At 48.8% G+C, this 16,155-nt stretch overlaps 6 protein-coding genes across 6 annotated transcripts; 3 read left to right on the top strand and 3 right to left on the bottom strand.

Moving 5' to 3' along the window:
* Positions 1-187: 187 nt before the first annotated feature.
* Positions 188-3,766, top strand: N7496_005060 (bifunctional cytochrome P450/NADPH--P450 reductase; the record flags this gene model as incomplete). Its single annotated transcript, XM_056697989.1, has 5 exons — positions 188-308; positions 362-607; positions 663-1,103; positions 1,158-2,144; positions 2,208-3,766. The coding sequence occupies 5 exons, from the start codon at positions 188-190 to the stop codon at positions 3,764-3,766; spliced, it is 3,354 nt and encodes a 1,117-aa protein (XP_056556514.1).
* A 550-nt stretch (positions 3,767-4,316) lies between these two features.
* Positions 4,317-6,390, top strand: N7496_005061 (MFS transporter; the record flags this gene model as incomplete). Its single annotated transcript, XM_056697990.1, has 9 exons — positions 4,317-4,363; positions 4,419-4,539; positions 4,603-4,777; positions 4,839-4,909; positions 4,960-5,042; positions 5,093-5,178; positions 5,284-5,631; positions 5,691-5,773; positions 5,824-6,390. 9 exons carry the CDS (start codon positions 4,317-4,319, stop codon positions 6,388-6,390), a joined length of 1,581 nt encoding a protein of 526 aa, XP_056556515.1.
* Positions 6,391-7,041: 651 nt separating this feature from the next.
* Positions 7,042-8,541, bottom strand: N7496_005062 (LLM class flavin-dependent oxidoreductase; the record flags this gene model as incomplete). Its single annotated transcript, XM_056697991.1, has 1 exon — positions 7,042-8,541. The coding sequence occupies one exon, from the start codon at positions 8,539-8,541 to the stop codon at positions 7,042-7,044; it is 1,500 nt and encodes a 499-aa protein (XP_056556516.1).
* A 639-nt stretch (positions 8,542-9,180) lies between these two features.
* On the top strand, positions 9,181-11,483 carry N7496_005063 (sodium:solute symporter family protein; the record flags this gene model as incomplete). The annotated part of the gene is made up of 4 exons (XM_056697992.1): positions 9,181-9,480; positions 9,535-9,796; positions 9,850-10,127; positions 10,179-11,483. 4 exons carry the CDS (start codon positions 9,181-9,183, stop codon positions 11,481-11,483), a joined length of 2,145 nt encoding a protein of 714 aa, XP_056556517.1.
* Positions 11,484-12,432: 949 nt separating this feature from the next.
* N7496_005064 (acyltransferase family protein) lies at positions 12,433-13,853 on the bottom strand (the record flags this gene model as incomplete). The annotated part of the gene is made up of 3 exons (XM_056697993.1): positions 12,433-13,091; positions 13,145-13,763; positions 13,818-13,853. 3 exons carry the CDS (start codon positions 13,851-13,853, stop codon positions 12,433-12,435), a joined length of 1,314 nt encoding a protein of 437 aa, XP_056556518.1.
* Positions 13,854-14,605: 752 nt separating this feature from the next.
* On the bottom strand, positions 14,606-15,385 carry N7496_005065 (uncharacterized protein; the record flags this gene model as incomplete). Its single annotated transcript, XM_056697994.1, has 1 exon — positions 14,606-15,385. One exon carries the CDS (start codon positions 15,383-15,385, stop codon positions 14,606-14,608), a length of 780 nt encoding a protein of 259 aa, XP_056556519.1.
* Positions 15,386-16,155: the final 770 nt, after the last annotated feature.

Genomic DNA, 16,155 nt, shown 5'->3' on the forward strand with positions numbered 1-16,155 from the left:
TCAAACATTCCCCGCAGCTTCATCGACGAATCACTTGCCTGGACGAGCGATCGGAATTGACGACTCCCAACCCCGCCATCTACCTGATTTAACACTTGGATCGTCGCTCATCCTTTCTTCTCTATTCAAGACCTGGTACTTGTATCTTTACAATTGGCCTTGATATTCCTCGTCAAAGGCCTCGAAGATGAGTGTAACCAAGGAAATTCCCATTCCGGGGCCTAGGGGTGTCCCCATTCTGGGAAATATCTATGACATCGAGCCCGAAGTCCCATTGAACAGCATTGACTTGCTAGCTGATAATTATGGTGAGGTTCACAATGTTACCAGCAAACATAATCATCCACTAACTATTCTCCAGGCGAGATCTTTCGTCTCACCACCCTTGGCAGCCCCCGCGTCTTCATCAGCTCGCATGAGCTGGTCGACGAGGTTTGCAATGAAGAGCGGTTCGGCAAGATCGTCACTCAAGGTCTGAAGGAAATTCGCAACGGCACGCACGATGGTCTTTTCACGGCCAACTACCCCGGCGAGGAGAATTGGGCGATCGCGCATCGCATCCTTGTCCCTGCATTTGGCCCGTTGATGATTCGCGGCATGTTCGATGGTAAGAATAAGTGGGGATCCTTTTGCATAGTGGTCTTGACACTAATGCGCACTAGATATGTACGATATTGCGACTCAATTAGCGATGAAATGGGCGCGACAAGGCCCGAAGATGCCCATCACAGTGACTGATGACTTCACACGCCTAACGCTTGACACCATTGCTCTGTGTTCGATGGGTACCCGCTTTAACTCTTTCTATCATGACGACATGCATCCTTTCGTTGAGGCGATGGTGGGATTGCTTGGAGGTTCAGCTAATCGGGCTCGTCGACCGGCTCTTTTGAACAACTTGCCCACGAGTGAGAACAGCAAGTACTGGAATGACGTGGCTTATCTGCGGAATCTGTCCCAGGAGCTAGTAGATGCGCGAAAGAACAACCCCGAAGACAAGAAGGATCTGCTCAATGCGTTGATTCTGGGCCGTGACTCCCAGACGGGCAAGGGTATGACAGACGAATCGATCGTGGATAATATGATCACTTTCTTGATTGCTGGTATGGTCATATCTGAAATCAATTGTTGATACCTTTATACTGATCATGAAATAGGTCATGAGACGACCTCCGGCATGCTTTCGTTCCTCTTTTACTACCTGCTCAAAACCCCGCATGCATACAAGAAGGCCCAAGAAGAGGTCGACCGTGTCATTGGAAGACGCAAGATTACAGTGGAAGACATGTCCAAGTTGCCGTACATCACAGCCGTGATGCGCGAGACACTACGCCTGAAGCCAACAGCCCCTATGATTGCAGTTCATGCCCACCCAGAGAAGAACAAGGAAGAGCCCGTCACCCTCGGCGCTGGCAAATACGTCTTGCACAAGGATGAACCTATCGTTCTTTTGCTGGGTAAGATGCAACGCGATCCAAAGGTGTACGGCCCCGACGCCGACGAGTTCCGCCCGGAGAGAATGCTGGACGAACACTTTGAGAAGCTACCAAAGAATGCCTGGAAGCCATTTGGCAACGGCATGCGTGGATGCATTGGTCGTCCATTCGCTTGGCAGGAGGCACTTCTTGTCGTTGCAATGCTGCTTCAAAACTTCAATTTCCAGATGGACAACCCCAGCTACGATCTTCGTATCAAGCAAACGCTCACCATCAAGCCAAAGGACTTCCAGATCAAAGCATCCCTTCGCGAGGGCCTTGACCCTACTAAGCTCGGCTTGGCCCTGAGTGATTCTACCGGTGTGCACAAGGATTCGGGTGTTGCGGAACGGGAGAGAAAGCCCAAGGCTGCCCCTACCAATGGTAAAATGAAGCCTATGCACATTTTCTACGGAAGTAATACCGGTACTTGTGAGGCGTTTGCGCGGAGATTGGCGGATGATGCCATTGGATATGGATTTGCTGCGCAGACTAGCTCGCTGGACTCGGCCTTGCAGAACATTCCAAAGGAGGACCCGGTCGTCTTCATCAGCGCATCATATGAGGGCCAACCACCAGACAATGCGGCTCATTTCTTTGAATGGCTTAGCGAGCTAAAGGGTGATAGCCTGACGGGTGTGAATTATGCAGTATTTGGGTGTGGTCACCGTAAGTGCTCCAGATTAAACTGATTCTTGCCCTGCAGCTCAACTAATCTCCTTAATCTCTTAGACGACTGGGCATCCACGTTCCACCGCATCCCCAAGGCAGTGAATGAACTCGTTCGCGAAAATGGCGGAAACCGTCTCTGTGACATTGGCCTGGCAGATGCAGCCAATTCAGATATGTTCACCGACTTCGATGGCTGGGGCGAGACAGCGTTCTGGCCAGCTATCGTGGCCAAATTTGGTGGTGGTTCCGAACAGACCGTCAAGTCCAAATCCTCGCTGCAAGTCGAAGTGAGCTCAGGTGTCCGCGCATCTACTCTGGGCCTCCAGTTGGAAGAAGGATTTGTGGTAGAGAACAAGCTCTTGACCAAGCCTGGAGTGCCTGCCAAGCGACTTCTTCGATTCAAGTTGCCCTCAGACATGACCTACCAGTGCGGCGACTATCTCGCGGTTCTGCCCGTGAACCCAAGCACTGTCGTTCGCCGGGCCATTCGTCGCTTCGACCTGCCATGGGATGCTATATTGCGTGTTCAAAAGTCCTCGTCTGGATCGGCCCCGCCGTCGATTCCCCTGGACACGCCAATCTCAGCCTTTGAGCTCCTGTCGACATACGTCGAGCTTTCCCAGCCAGCATCTAAACGCGACGTGAAAGTCTTGGCCGACGCAGCCATTGAAGACGCCGAGGTTCAGGCGGAGCTCCAATACATCGCTTCAAGCCCCAGTCGATTCACAGCCGAGATTGTGCAGAAACGCATCAGCCCTCTGGACATCCTGATGCGTTACCCGTCAATTAAGCTCTCGATTGGCGATTTCTTAGCGATGCTCCCACCTATGCGTGTTCGCCAGTATTCCATCTCCTCATCCCCCCTTTCTGACCCCTCAGAATGTTCAATCACCTTCTCTGTCCTCAACGCTCCTGCTCTTTCAGGGATTTCCGAGCCAGGCAGCGAAATCCCCGAAGAGTATCTCGGAGTCGCCTCGAACTACCTTTCCGAGCTCCAACCCGGCGAGCGAGCTCATATTACCGTCCGCCCTTCGAACTCTGGATTCAAGCCCCCAGTCGACCTCCAAACGCCAATGATCATGGCTTGTGCCGGTAGCGGTCTCGCTCCCTTCCGGGGCTTTGTGATGGATCGCGCGGAAAGAATTCGTGGACGTCGCAGCTCCATCGACGCCGCTAATGTCCCGGAAAGCGACAAGCCCGCCAAGGCTGTGCTGTATATCGGCTGTCGCGCGGAGGGTAAGGATGATATTCATTCCGACGAGCTGGTTGAGTGGGCAGCACAGGGCGCTGTTGATGTTCGCTGGGCATTCAGCCGTCCAGCTGACGGCTCTGAGGGCAAGCATGTCCAAGATCTCATGCTTGAGGACCGTGAGGAGCTGGTTGATTTGTTTGAGAAGGGGGCGAACATCTATGTTTGTGGCAGCACTGGTGTGGGTAACGCGGTACGGGACGCTTCCAAGACAATGTATCTGGAGCGCCGAAGGGAGAAGATTCGTGAGGCAAAGGAGACTGGTACGGAATTGGGCCCGGATGCTGAATTGGATGAGGATACTGCTGCCGAGCGATTCTTTGATCAGTTGAGGACGAAATCGCGGTATGCCACTGACGTGTTCACTTAAATCGGGTCTTGCATGTTTGGTCTTGTCCTCTTTTCTGGTTGCCCCTGCTTACGATGGGGTTTGTCACTATATTCCTGATTCGATAAAGCTACCTATTCACCTTCCCCATTACAAATTTCCTTGCGGACGTATTAAATCGATGATCCACTGATTGTTCAAAGTTTGCTATGATTTAGCCCTCTTCCTTCTTCTTCTTGTCTTTTCCCATTCTGCTAAGAAATAGCCCCAGTTTGATCGTGTGGGGCCTGCCCCATCATCGACCTGAGCAAGTACCGAGAGCTACGCATGTCGCCCATAACATTGGACAGAATCCGGGGAAATGTGGAGGCAATGCGGGGAACACAGAGAATGGTCGATCCCTGCCCCATCTCTGGGCAGACGAGTGGGATGCAAAGCAAGCAGAGCTCTTAAGGGGGCTAACCTCGCCTAAACATTCTTGAAATCCAGCAATTGAGTCAGGTTTCTTGGGATATTTGACACCTCAATTTCTGCTACTCGCCTCCCGAAGATTGTGATTTCTTAAAGCCGAGCGACACACTTGCACTCCATCATGCCGAAGGAGGCAATAGCGGCTAAAAGGCCACATCTTGTGCACAGGTACCTTGTTGAATTACAAAAGTTGTATGGAGTCCATCTAATACCGTGAATCTAGCCATGCCCACGAGGGTGAGATTCCTGGCACCGTTGACCTCAGTGCTGCCGAGGGTGACGACACGGCATATGGACAGGCCTTATATCCTGTCCCAGCCGAAGATCCGAACGATCCACTGCAGGTAAGTATGGTTCAAATCAGAACTCGGCGGTTCTTATGTACTGATATCTTTCTCTCTCATTAGTGGCCAACCTGGAAGAAGAACGTCATCCTAGTCATCGTTGCCATCTACTCGTTTCTCGGAAATAGCTCCCTTACCGGCCCCTCGGTCTACATTGGACTCTATAGCAAGGAATTTGGGATATCTGAAGCAGAAGCCTCTGGACTGATATCTTATCCCAACCTTGCCTTTGGCTTTGGTAGGCCGGATTCCTAGGACCCTGGGGTTGATCTCACAGACTTCTGACATACTCCCTCTAGGGTCGTTGATCCTCGTGCCTCTGTACCTGAAAATTGGTCGGCGCCCGGTGGCGTTGTTGTCTATGATGACAGTATGTATAAGCACTTCCAACTTCCGTTTAGCATGCTAATGACCTGGCAGTTCTTGGCTGGATTGATTGGCGCTTCCCGATCAACAAGCTACACAGGATTGATGGTTGCTCGAGTGTTTCACGGATTTGGCAGGTTAGTTCGCAATTTCTCCACAATTGGATCTATTGGCTGACTTTCAACAGCGGTGTTTGCGAGAGTTTGCCCGTGCAGCTCGTGAATGACATTTTCTTCCTTCATGAACGAGGAAAGAAAATTGGGTACTACACCAGTGAGTTTTCCTGTTGATATCATAGAATTGCAAGAGCTGAAAGAGAGACAGTTTGTCTTTGCCTCGGGTCAACTGGTCCACTTTATGCTGGCTACATGCTTGCAGGAGGTTATTCGTGGCGACTCTTCTTCTACGTGGAAGCGGCCTTTGCGGGTGCCCTCTTCGTCATGGCTTTCTTCTTTGTTGAGGAGTCTACCTATCACCGCAAGGAGCAATCGCCAACGCCAAGCCCTGCGAATGAATCCTCGGCAGCACACAATGCCGACGAGAAATTGGAAGACCATGTTCAGTTGGAAAATGTGTCGTCTATATCTCTGCCTCCGCGAAAGAGCTTTTGGGTAACGCTCAAACCCTGGGGGACGATTGATCCGGAGGCCGAGTTTTTCATGACAATTCTCCGCTCGTTCACTTACTTCCTAGTGCCAGCCGTATTTTGGGTCATTGCAAGCTATGGTATGAGATACCCAAGGAAAAGAAAAGAAGTCAAGTCCTTTGCTAATATTTTCATTTAGGACTTTACATTGGTTTAGGTGCCCTGGCATTCAATTACACGTTTCCTCTCAAGATCACGGAGCCACCTTACAACTGGAGCGAGGTAATACATTTTGAAACTATTCCAAGTCATACAAAACTAACCTATTATAGACGAACTCCGGCCTCATTGCTGTCGCCAGCTTTGTCGGGTACTTGCTTGCCCTTCCATTCTCTTCCACCTCCGATCGACTGGCCGCGTACCGTACAAAGCGGAACAACGGGATCCGCGAGTCCGAGATGCGTCTCCCAGCACTATTCCCAGCCCTTCTTCTAGCCCCAGCTGGCTTGATTGTGTATGGCTTCACTGCTCAACGCAATCTTCATTGGGTGGGATTCTTTGCCGGAGTGGCCATGGACCAATTTGCATCGTACTTTTACTTTACGTTCACGTTGGCCTATGCTGTCGACTCCTATTATGCCAACACCTCGGAGATGTTGATTGCCATGAATTTGGGCAAACAGGCAATCTCGTTTGGGATGGGTTCTTATCTTTTGGATTGGATCTTGACTAGGGGGTATGCTGTGGTAATCTCGGGGATCTTTGGAGGAGTTCTCCTGGTGAATAATTTGATGGTTATTGTCTTCATCTTGTTTGGAAAGAGGATACGGAGATGGACTGCACAGTCATGGCTGGGTAGGCTGCATCAGCGAACTGCGACGAGAGATATGACGCAGTGACCGTAGATCAAGAATACGAACGAACCGTTTATCTTCGCAAATAGCCGCTCACGAATTTCAATCTCAAGAAACGTATGAGAGCTACAATGAATATGTAAATGGGGACATAGAAGATTGCCCTATCTTAAAGACTAACCTAGTCCTCGGTGTACTGCGAGCCAGTCTTGAAAAGATTTGCCATCTCCATGAATCGAACCCGAGACCTCTTGCTCCCTATATACTTGATGACGATGCTCCATGTACAGCCCGCGACTTCACATCGATGCTGCGCCGAATAATCAACACACAATATAACCACCAGACTACCCTTAAAATAATTTAAAAAAAAATTAATCTATTCTATGAAACGTAGTAATTAATTTGATATAGATAAAATATAATAAAAATAAGTTTAAAACGGCGAAATACTATATAGTAGTTCGATATAAAAAACCTCACCCGCCGGGGGCCGCACCTGCTCCACAGAAGCTTCCTCGCAGTTACGACCGCCGAACCCACCGAAGTGGCTACGGGTGCCTAGGGGTTAACCCACTAGACAACCGGGCAGGATCAGTTGCTGATTTCAACTTGAAGTAAATGATAACACCTCACGTCCTTCCCACCCAGTTATTGATTCAGTGATGTCTCCATAATCCTTGGACATTGAGATATCTACTGCGAAGGCCTGTCATCCCCATCGTTCAGCCCATCTCCCCGCAAATATTCAGGAACCGTTTCCCCTGCTTTCCACTTATATTTACTTCCTGGGTGATCCTGTGGCAACCTTTGGGATCCAATAAAAACTTCTCGTGCAGTCGCTCCTTCATGCTCCACCCCTGACCGGAACCGACCCCGTCGCCGCAATTCAGGCAGCAGGAACTCGATGATGTCTTCGAATGTGCCAGGGTTCGCAATATGGGCGAGATTAAACCCATCGACACCAGATACCTCAACCCATCGCTCTAATTCATCCGCGGCAGTCGTGGGACTACCGACCACCTTGGCCTGGAGCCCGCCAACACTGATGTACTCCACGATGCGTTTCTTCGTCCATGGCAGGTTATCTGTGCCTGGAACAGTGGCAGACCATCTCCGCACGATGGATTGTACCCGCGACGACTCCACGAACCGGAAATCTTCGTCGTCCGAATAACTCGACAAGTCGATACCAGTCCATCCACCGAATAGTGCCAGTGCACCCTCGGCATCAGCATACTGCAAGTACTCCTTCCATTTCGCTTCGGCTTCTGCATCTGTTGCCGCGACTATCACGTTGATTCCTACAATGATTTTCAAGTGATTTGGATCACGACCTTCCTGCTGGGCGATCTTTCGAATATTCTCCACAGTCCCACGGGTATTCTCTGGGGTCTGGCCGCCGATGAAGATGGCCTCTCCATGCTTGCCTCCAAACCTGTTGCCCGCTTCGGAGACCCCAGCCTGGAACAAAAATGGTGTTCGTTGAGGCGATGGTTCGCAGAAGTGGGGACCAGGAACCTCGAAATATTTGCCCTTGTGATTTATCGGGAGAACAGCGTCACTTGCGATGTATGTGCCCAGTTCGTGGTCGGCCAACACGGCATCATCTCGAAAGCTTCCTTCCCAAAGCTTGTAAACCACTTCCATATACTCATGTGCGATTGCATATCGCTCATCATGGGGGATTTGGTCTTTCAGTCCATGGTTTCGTGCAGCACTATCCAGATAAGATGTGACAATGTTCCATGCGACCCGACCTTCGCTGAGATGGTCAACAGTGGAGAGTCGGCGAGCCAGTGCATAGGGCTTTTCGTAAGTCAAGCTAGCAGTTACCCCGAATATCAAATTCTTTGTCACTGCTGCCATTGCCGGAACGAGATACAGTGGATCGTTCACTGGAAATTGCGCACCCGAAGCCAGCGCGGGAACCACATTGGCAGGGCCCTTGTACACATCGTAAGGGCCCAGTGTATCTGCTATGAACATCGCATGGAAGTTTGCCTTGTCTAGCAACTGAGCGAGGTCTGTCCAAAAGGAGAGTTTCTTGTACTGATCGGTCTTGTTTCTGGGGTGCTTCCAGAGCCCTGGTGCCAGATGACCAGGAGTGTTCATAACAAAGGCATTCAGAATGATCTGTTTCTTGGCCCCGGGAAGCTGTTCCCCATTGTTGGCTGTTTCAGGATTGTCGCCCATATTGTGTCGATATATTCCCGATGTGGATAATCGCAAGAAAATAATGACTCGGTCTCCAGGCCGTTAGGTTCCTGTTTCCGACTCGGGCATCGCGGGTATAACACTCCTCTTCCACGGTCGCCAAGGCTGCCACGACAGACATACTGAATGCCATCAGTCTCATATCGTTATTCCTGATTATGATTTCGAATATGTGTATTTAATTCTATCGGCCGACAAGATATGCTTGTTCGTACAGTTGTGGGGTAGATCTGTGGCTTTTAGTTGGCTCGTGATTCGATATCCACTTCTCACCATTGCGTCGTGATTGCACGCAATCTTGACAGAATTACTCCCCACGCTCGCATATTATTGGAAAGTCGAGACATGGTCTACTTCTTTTCTACTTATCGTCTAACTGCCTCGTGTCTAGGCCAGCAAGTCATATCATTGCCTTTCATCATTTGGCATAACGCAATTGAGTTTATGTACGACGTGACAGACGTTCAACACATGGCAGTCTCTAGTAGCCGGGCTGCACAGTTCCTTCTCGGGATTTGGACTAGACCCTGGACGATATATAAGAGTTTTCAATATGATGGGCTCGCGACTGATCATTAATTTCGCCCGCATAGCAGCCTGGTCTATGAATCAGTCAGGATGTCCACGGCCTCAACCAATACAATTGATACGGCCAAATTGGCCTTGATATCCCAGGGATCGGCATATGGCCTCCTTGTCGGCCTAAGTGTCGTCTTTTGCGGCGTGATTCTCATTGCCGTGAAGGTCCAGAAAGCCTATCTATCTGAGGACTCTGGCAAGTCCGAGATGTTCATGGTAGCTAATCGATCAGTTGGTACTGGTTTGACGGCGTCTGCGGTGTTCTCTTCATGGATGTGGATAAATGAAACAGTATTGGCTGCGGCAATGTGCTATCGTTATGGTCTGGCTCTTCCACTGGTATGTTTGTTATTATGAATACCAACGTATTGGTTGAAGCTAATATGCAAATAGTGGTGGGGCTCTGGTCTGTGTTTTCAAATTGCATTGATGGCAGCACTAGGGGTCATGGCAAAAATTCGAGTTCCATATGCGCATACTTCTCTGGAAGTTGTCCGCATGAGATATGGAAAGATTGGCCATCTTGTTTTCATCGTGCTAAATCTTGTCAACAATGTTTTTGGCTGCGCTTCGATGATCATGACAGGATCACAGCTGATTTACGGTGTCTCTGGAATGCATTTTGTTGCAGCTACTATTCTTATTCCCCTTGGAGGTACGACTTGAAATAGCCACTGATCATATAAATCAACCACTAACGAGATGCAGTGGTGCTCTATACCGCAGTGGGAGGCTTGAAGGCCACGTTCCTCACAGACTTCCTTCACACAGCCATTGCGCTGATTCTTATCATCTACTTTACGATTGCTGTCTTGACCAATTCTGCCGTCGGTGGCCTGGGTGGCCTATATGACAAGGTTGTGGCTACAGCAAGCGATAATTATGTCTCGGGAAACTATGAGGGATCACTCCTTACATTCAAGTCAAAGGGCGCAATCATCTGGGGCTTGATCTTGAAATTTGGAAACTTGGCCCTGGTTGTTATGGTGAGATGAGCTCGAGAGTCAATATGAGTTCGCAGCTAACATAAAAATCAGGATACCGCATTCTGGCAGAAGTCTTTCGCGACAGAGGTCCGGGCTACCGTACCGGGCTATAACATCGCTGCTATCGCAGTCTTTGGAATCCCATGGGGACTTGGAACCATCATTGGCTTGACGGCTCGAGCGATTCATAATACGCCCATCTTTCCAACATACCCCGGCCCACTCACTTCTACAGAGGTCAGTATGGGTATGGTGATGCCTTACACTCTGAAGGCACTCCTTGGAGACAAGGCTATTATCGGATTCTTCTTTCTACTTTTCATGGCCCTTACGAGCACTATCTCCTCGTCCATGATTGCGGTCAGCAGTATTCTGTCATATGATCTCTACAAGACCTACCTCAACCCCAAGGTGACTGATAAGCAACTTGTGCGAGTGAGCCATCTAACTGTAGTTATCCACGGGGTGTTCATTACCGGGATTTCAATTGCTTTGAACTATGGAGGTGCCAACATGACCTGGATCGGTTACTTAAGACCCATCATTTCTTGTCCCGGCATTATCCCGCTGATTCTCACCTTGTTTTGGTCCCGTCAAACTCGCCTGGCCGCGATCGTGTCGCCGATTCTCGGATTCCTCACTGGGCTTACTGTTTGGCTCGCAACCGCACAGTCCATGTATGGCGCCATCAATATCGGCACCACTTCGAGTATATACCCGGCGCTGTACGCAGCCATCGCGTCCTTCTTCTCACCTGCCCTCTACTCCGTCGTATTGTCGCTCTACAAGCCTTACAAATTTGATTGGCGCGAGTTCCTGCGCATCGAACTGGCGGACGAAGCTCAGCTTCATGCCGACTCCGACGTCAGTACTCTCAATGAAAGCAGCGACGACGAAAAATCAAGAGGTCGTAAGGGTGTTTCCGCAGCTATCAATGCAGTACCTGAGGGCCCTGATTCCGCGCTCACTAGCAAAAGCGATCTCGAGCAGCCTCCAAGCGAGAAGACTCCGGCGCAGACTCAGACATCGCCCTCAAGGTCTACGTCCAACCTTGATGATGTTCAGCACCCCTTCGATGAGCAAACCTTGAAAGAGCTCTACCGTTGGCTTAAAATTGCGTGTATCATGTTTGTGCTCATTGTTTTGGTTACGTTTGTCGCCTGGCCACTTCCGTTGTATCGCAATTACATCTTCACAAAGTCATTTTTCTCGGGCTGGACTACAGTGGCAATCATTTGGCAATTCGGTGCATTTGGTGCAGTGGTCATATTCCCTCTTTACGATGGAAGGCACGCAATTGCGACCGGTGCACGTGGGGTTTGGGGTTCTACAAAAGAGTTTTTCGGCAAAAAATAGTGTCGTGAATACGGGAGGCCAGGATCACTTCTATCAGGATGAGTTTTCTATATTAGTTAATGAAAGACTTATCCTTTATTCTTCTGTCTTAACTCCCTTCACTGTTGTTGTAGATTACTGTAAAGCTGATTTACTGTTCCCTTGATCGTACTGTCGGCGTCAATTCCACTGAACCAACACACGACACTTATTTTGATCAGTGATCGATTTTTTCCGATATCATCCAATCCACAAAGAGACGAAATGAAGCCTGATTTCTGAGGCCGGATGTGGAAAAGATCGCCGTCTCAGGCATGACCCTAATGCGTTTCGCAAGAGCGCGACAACAAAGCAGCCACCGGATTCGGCGGGAGGTCAATGAAGGAACAAGTCAATTTCTCTTGATTTTCTGAAGGTCTGATAATCAAAATCTGTTTCATACCAGAGGATCTCAACAAATCGATCACGACGTTCAGACACCAGGCTTGTTACAGGCGAGGATGAGAATCATCTTTCTCAGTTTGGCACTTGTATGCAGTATAACTACTGCCGCACCAACGTGGGGAAAGGAAGTTCTTGTTCAAAAATCAACCCAGTATCAAGTGAGACTCTCCAATAAGTACTAGATATCTCACCGAATATAGTCAAGGCTGATCAAGTTGCGATTAAAGGATGCTCTTGTTCGCAGACTGATGAGTTCCTGGGCGAATGGTGAGAGGGGACAAAATGGATACCATGTACGGTCATATTCATGGACATGACTACAATAGTTACTGACAGAGCGGAAGCAGCGAGACACCGGGAGATCATCATGCATCTATGATGATGCTTATTTAGGGTTTAAAACAGGAAGATGAAGTTCATTGACTACCTATACAACTCTACTTCACTACCTGGAAGAGGTTTTCTAAAAATGTAGTAACACGAAATGCGTATAACGTTCATAAAACGAGGGAAATAGGTGTGTAGACTAGGTCTTCAACGTGCCCTTACATATCTCTTCTTTTGTCAATCCAGTGCCGTCGTCCTCTCCAAAGGCCTTGCGTGAGAGCCAAGAAACAGCCCTTGCACATGGAGGGTCCACGTATATAGTCCACATATAGGAAGCATATATCAGTATCGCATAAAACATAGGTATAACGATGACGAAGGTGAAAACGCCCCCTCGCTCTAGGTATTTTGGATTACCCTTGTCGTCCACAGGATGAAATCCCTCTTTCATGGCCGAGTCTCGGTATATCAACCAAGAGAGAATTGTGCGAATTAGGGTATTGTGGATCAAATAAATTGGGAACGAAATTCGACCCAAGAAATTCATCACCGGTAGAGAAAGGAGGCGACGGGCATCTCGAGAGAAGAAGGCCCCGAAGGCGATAAATGCGGTTCCCACGGATATCACATAGCGGTTGATTTCGCCGCCACTAGGGACGAGGAGGCGCGCAACTGAGTTAACTGCATTACTCCACGGCATCCACTCTGCATGTTCCTCTGGAAAGGAGGCAAGAAATAGTCCGAAGAAGATCATGAGCGCAGAGATGGGCCTTGACAGCACAGATGTTGCTCGCGAGCCGTAGTCGGCGTTCAGCTCGGCCAAGAGCATTCCTGCATATATATTCAACTCCATAAGGGCTGTTGGATGTTAGAAATATTCAAGATCGTGGCACTGTGGATACTGCACTCACCTTGACCACCCGACCAGGCAAACAGATACAGAAAGACGATGATCAATTTCGTATAGCGCGGTTGAGTGAGAGTGGTACCCAAAAGTGTAAGGTAAACCAGCATTGACCCCTTCACAAAGAACGGAATAGTCCAATACGTGTGGTCGTATATACCCACGCCGCCATGCCAGAACAGAGTTAGATTTTGAAGAAGGCCGCCCACTGCACTCCCAAATGTAGGCCCTGGTGGCACTGCGCCCACCCTAATCCAGAATGAGTCTGTTAAAGCTGCCAATCTATATCCATGTAGTTGGCAGACTACCCATCCCATAAGCAAGGCGGCATTTGTTGGAGCAACAAGTCTGCCAGTCCGAGTAAAGGTGTTTTTGGACAGGTTCAGTAGCGCAAAACTAGCATCTCCATTACGGATATGTTTTCTCGTGCTGAAAGAATTCACGTATCCAGTAATCAGGAAGAAGAGCGCAACAGCCATGCGACCGCCAACTATGAGTCGAAGAAATGGATATTGGAACAGAGAGACCGAGCCGTTTTCCTCGATAGCGGGTGAGTTCAGCCAATTTGCAAAGCACGAGCATAGATGGTAGGTCACGACGGTCAAGGCAGCGATGCCTCGAAGGCCCTGGAACATATCAGCCAGATATTCTGCGTGAACTTCTAAATAGACGATACCCACATCCACCCAGTTATCAGCTCGTTTGTTGCTCGCCATCTCTCCGTCTCGCTTGAAATTGAAGAGACATGTGGTTGAGTGATCGAAACGTTTTCTTCAGTCGTGAAAGAGTAGGCAGAGGTCAGATGAGGGATGTCGGGTTAATTTCCGAACGCAACACACTCTGGGTGATCTTCTATGTATAGCTTGTTTGTATAATAACGAATCAGGAAAAAGAATTATTCGTCCGGATCCAGACTACGCTGATATTCCAAGAACAGTAAGAAGACACAAGACCAAGAAAACAGTGTCAAGAAAACGGTGCCCTGCCCTACTAAGTTCACGTGAATTTTGTGATAGCAAACAGGATTGAGTATTGAGGAAATATCCCGAGGGTAACCTGTACAGTGTCGAACGTCCAACAAGTCGTTCTAGGATAGAAGATCAACGACTTCAACCTTCAAATCCCCTTCAATTCATTGAGGCTGATTTTTGTTCGGATATTTCCCTATGACGTTTTCGATATCGTCAGCTGCAAGGCCGAGGAATGCTCCGTTTCTGCGTAAACCTCGAATCGCTCTAAATCACGATTCCACATTCCTGACGGTGGCCAGCATTCCAATAGTCACTACAGCACATGGAATAATCTAAAAATCTTTAAGATTGAATTCCATTGATGGGATACCGATAGCCTCAGACTTCGCTATTTACTCCATGATACTGAATGAAGAGTCATTGCACCAGTACTAAAAAAAGCATATTTACAGCGCTTGAAGCCTCATAAAAAACCCCTAGATAGCTCGATCTGATGGTTACAATCCGACATTACCCTGAACTGCCTCAATCTCAGCAGTACCATCGTCCAGTTTCCTTTTCACAGACGCCGGGACATCGACCTCCTCTCGCAAATTCCAGTACTTGGCCCACGCACTCTCACATATAGGATCACCGCCACAGCCTGCAAAATGAACGATATGATCTCCAGGTTGCCAGTGTTGCCCAAGGAAATTGTATTCCGGGTATGAATTCATCGAGCGCTGGTCCATGCAGGCTGTGTGGTTTTGAACGATCTCGTGGTACTGCCACATATGTGTCCATCCGTCATTTTCAGGGAACACCCAATTCTGGGATATATAGAGCGGCTCAATCCACAAGTCTAGCAGCCAGTCGCTCCATTCGCTTCGTCGCATAAGGAAATTTCCCACGTTCATGCCCCAATTGTCTAGTGAGATAACAAAATTGATGTCGTCGGGGTGGTATGCTGCCGGGGTACGGAAGCCAGTTTCACCCCCACCAGCTCCAGTCATTGGGTGATCAAGAAGGATGTTGCGAGCCATTCCCTCTGGCGATAAGACGTGATCATGAATACTGAGCGACATGTTCATGATGATAATATCGATATCCATCCACCAGACCCATTCAGCATCTGGGAAACGGGCGAAGGCATCTTTCAAAATGGGGATCTTATTCCAGTAGATTGGTGCGCCATTGGGTAGGTTATAGCTGGTCATGTTCGCCCACATAAACTCCAGCCCGTGTTTCTCAGCGTATGTCATGCGATTCTCGTATACCATCTCTTTGATATGTGGCATGCCCAACATTCGATTGTTGCCCGTACTGCCTGTCACCATGACAATTTTCTTTTTTGACTTTGAGTGAGAGCCTGATGAATGAACTGTGCCATCAGCCGAAATGGTGGTTTTGTCGTAGCCTCCACTACCTGGTGAGGTCCCCGGGTAGAGGTTTCCAACGCCTTTGGTCACCTTGTCGTAAAAGTTCGAAGACGGGCGCCAGGCTGGCCATTGAAGTGTAAATAGATTCCAAACAAGCTGCGCAGCTATGGTCAGCTAGATGTAGCTGAATATTGTATAGAGACTCACCACGCAACCGAGGATGAGAGTCACAGCCAACAAAGGCCTTGTTAGTGCCTTGAAACCCATTTCCAAAGGTCCGAGTGCATTACCTGAGAACTGTTAGTTTGAGATATTGTCTCGAATAAGTAGCTCTCTTACTCTTTGACTCCTGATGAATAGATTAGCTGTGAGCTAGATTCGCGTACTACAAGCCTCGACCTGGCGGACCTAGGCCTGCAGGATCGACTGAAGCCAGTAAAAATGAGGCGGTGATTGGAACTTCCACGAGGCGAGAAACAAAGTAAGTTATTAATCGTAACACATCTTGCGTCGATTGACCCGATTAAAGCTAACTGATGTTCTGGGCTTGGATTTACCCTGTTTGCCTTCCGCATCCGGGCGACAACCCAGGGACGCGTTAAGAGAGACTGTACTTGAGTAGTTTTTGAAGAAGAACGAATACAATGACAAAAGGTTGATATCTGCTATCGCCAACCTTTGTAAAATAT

This window comes from Penicillium cataractarum (assembly GCF_028827025.1).
Source record: "Penicillium cataractarum strain IBT 29864 chromosome Unknown utg000004l, whole genome shotgun sequence".
In the NCBI taxonomy this organism is placed as follows: Eukaryota; Fungi; Ascomycota; class Eurotiomycetes; order Eurotiales; family Aspergillaceae; genus Penicillium; species Penicillium cataractarum.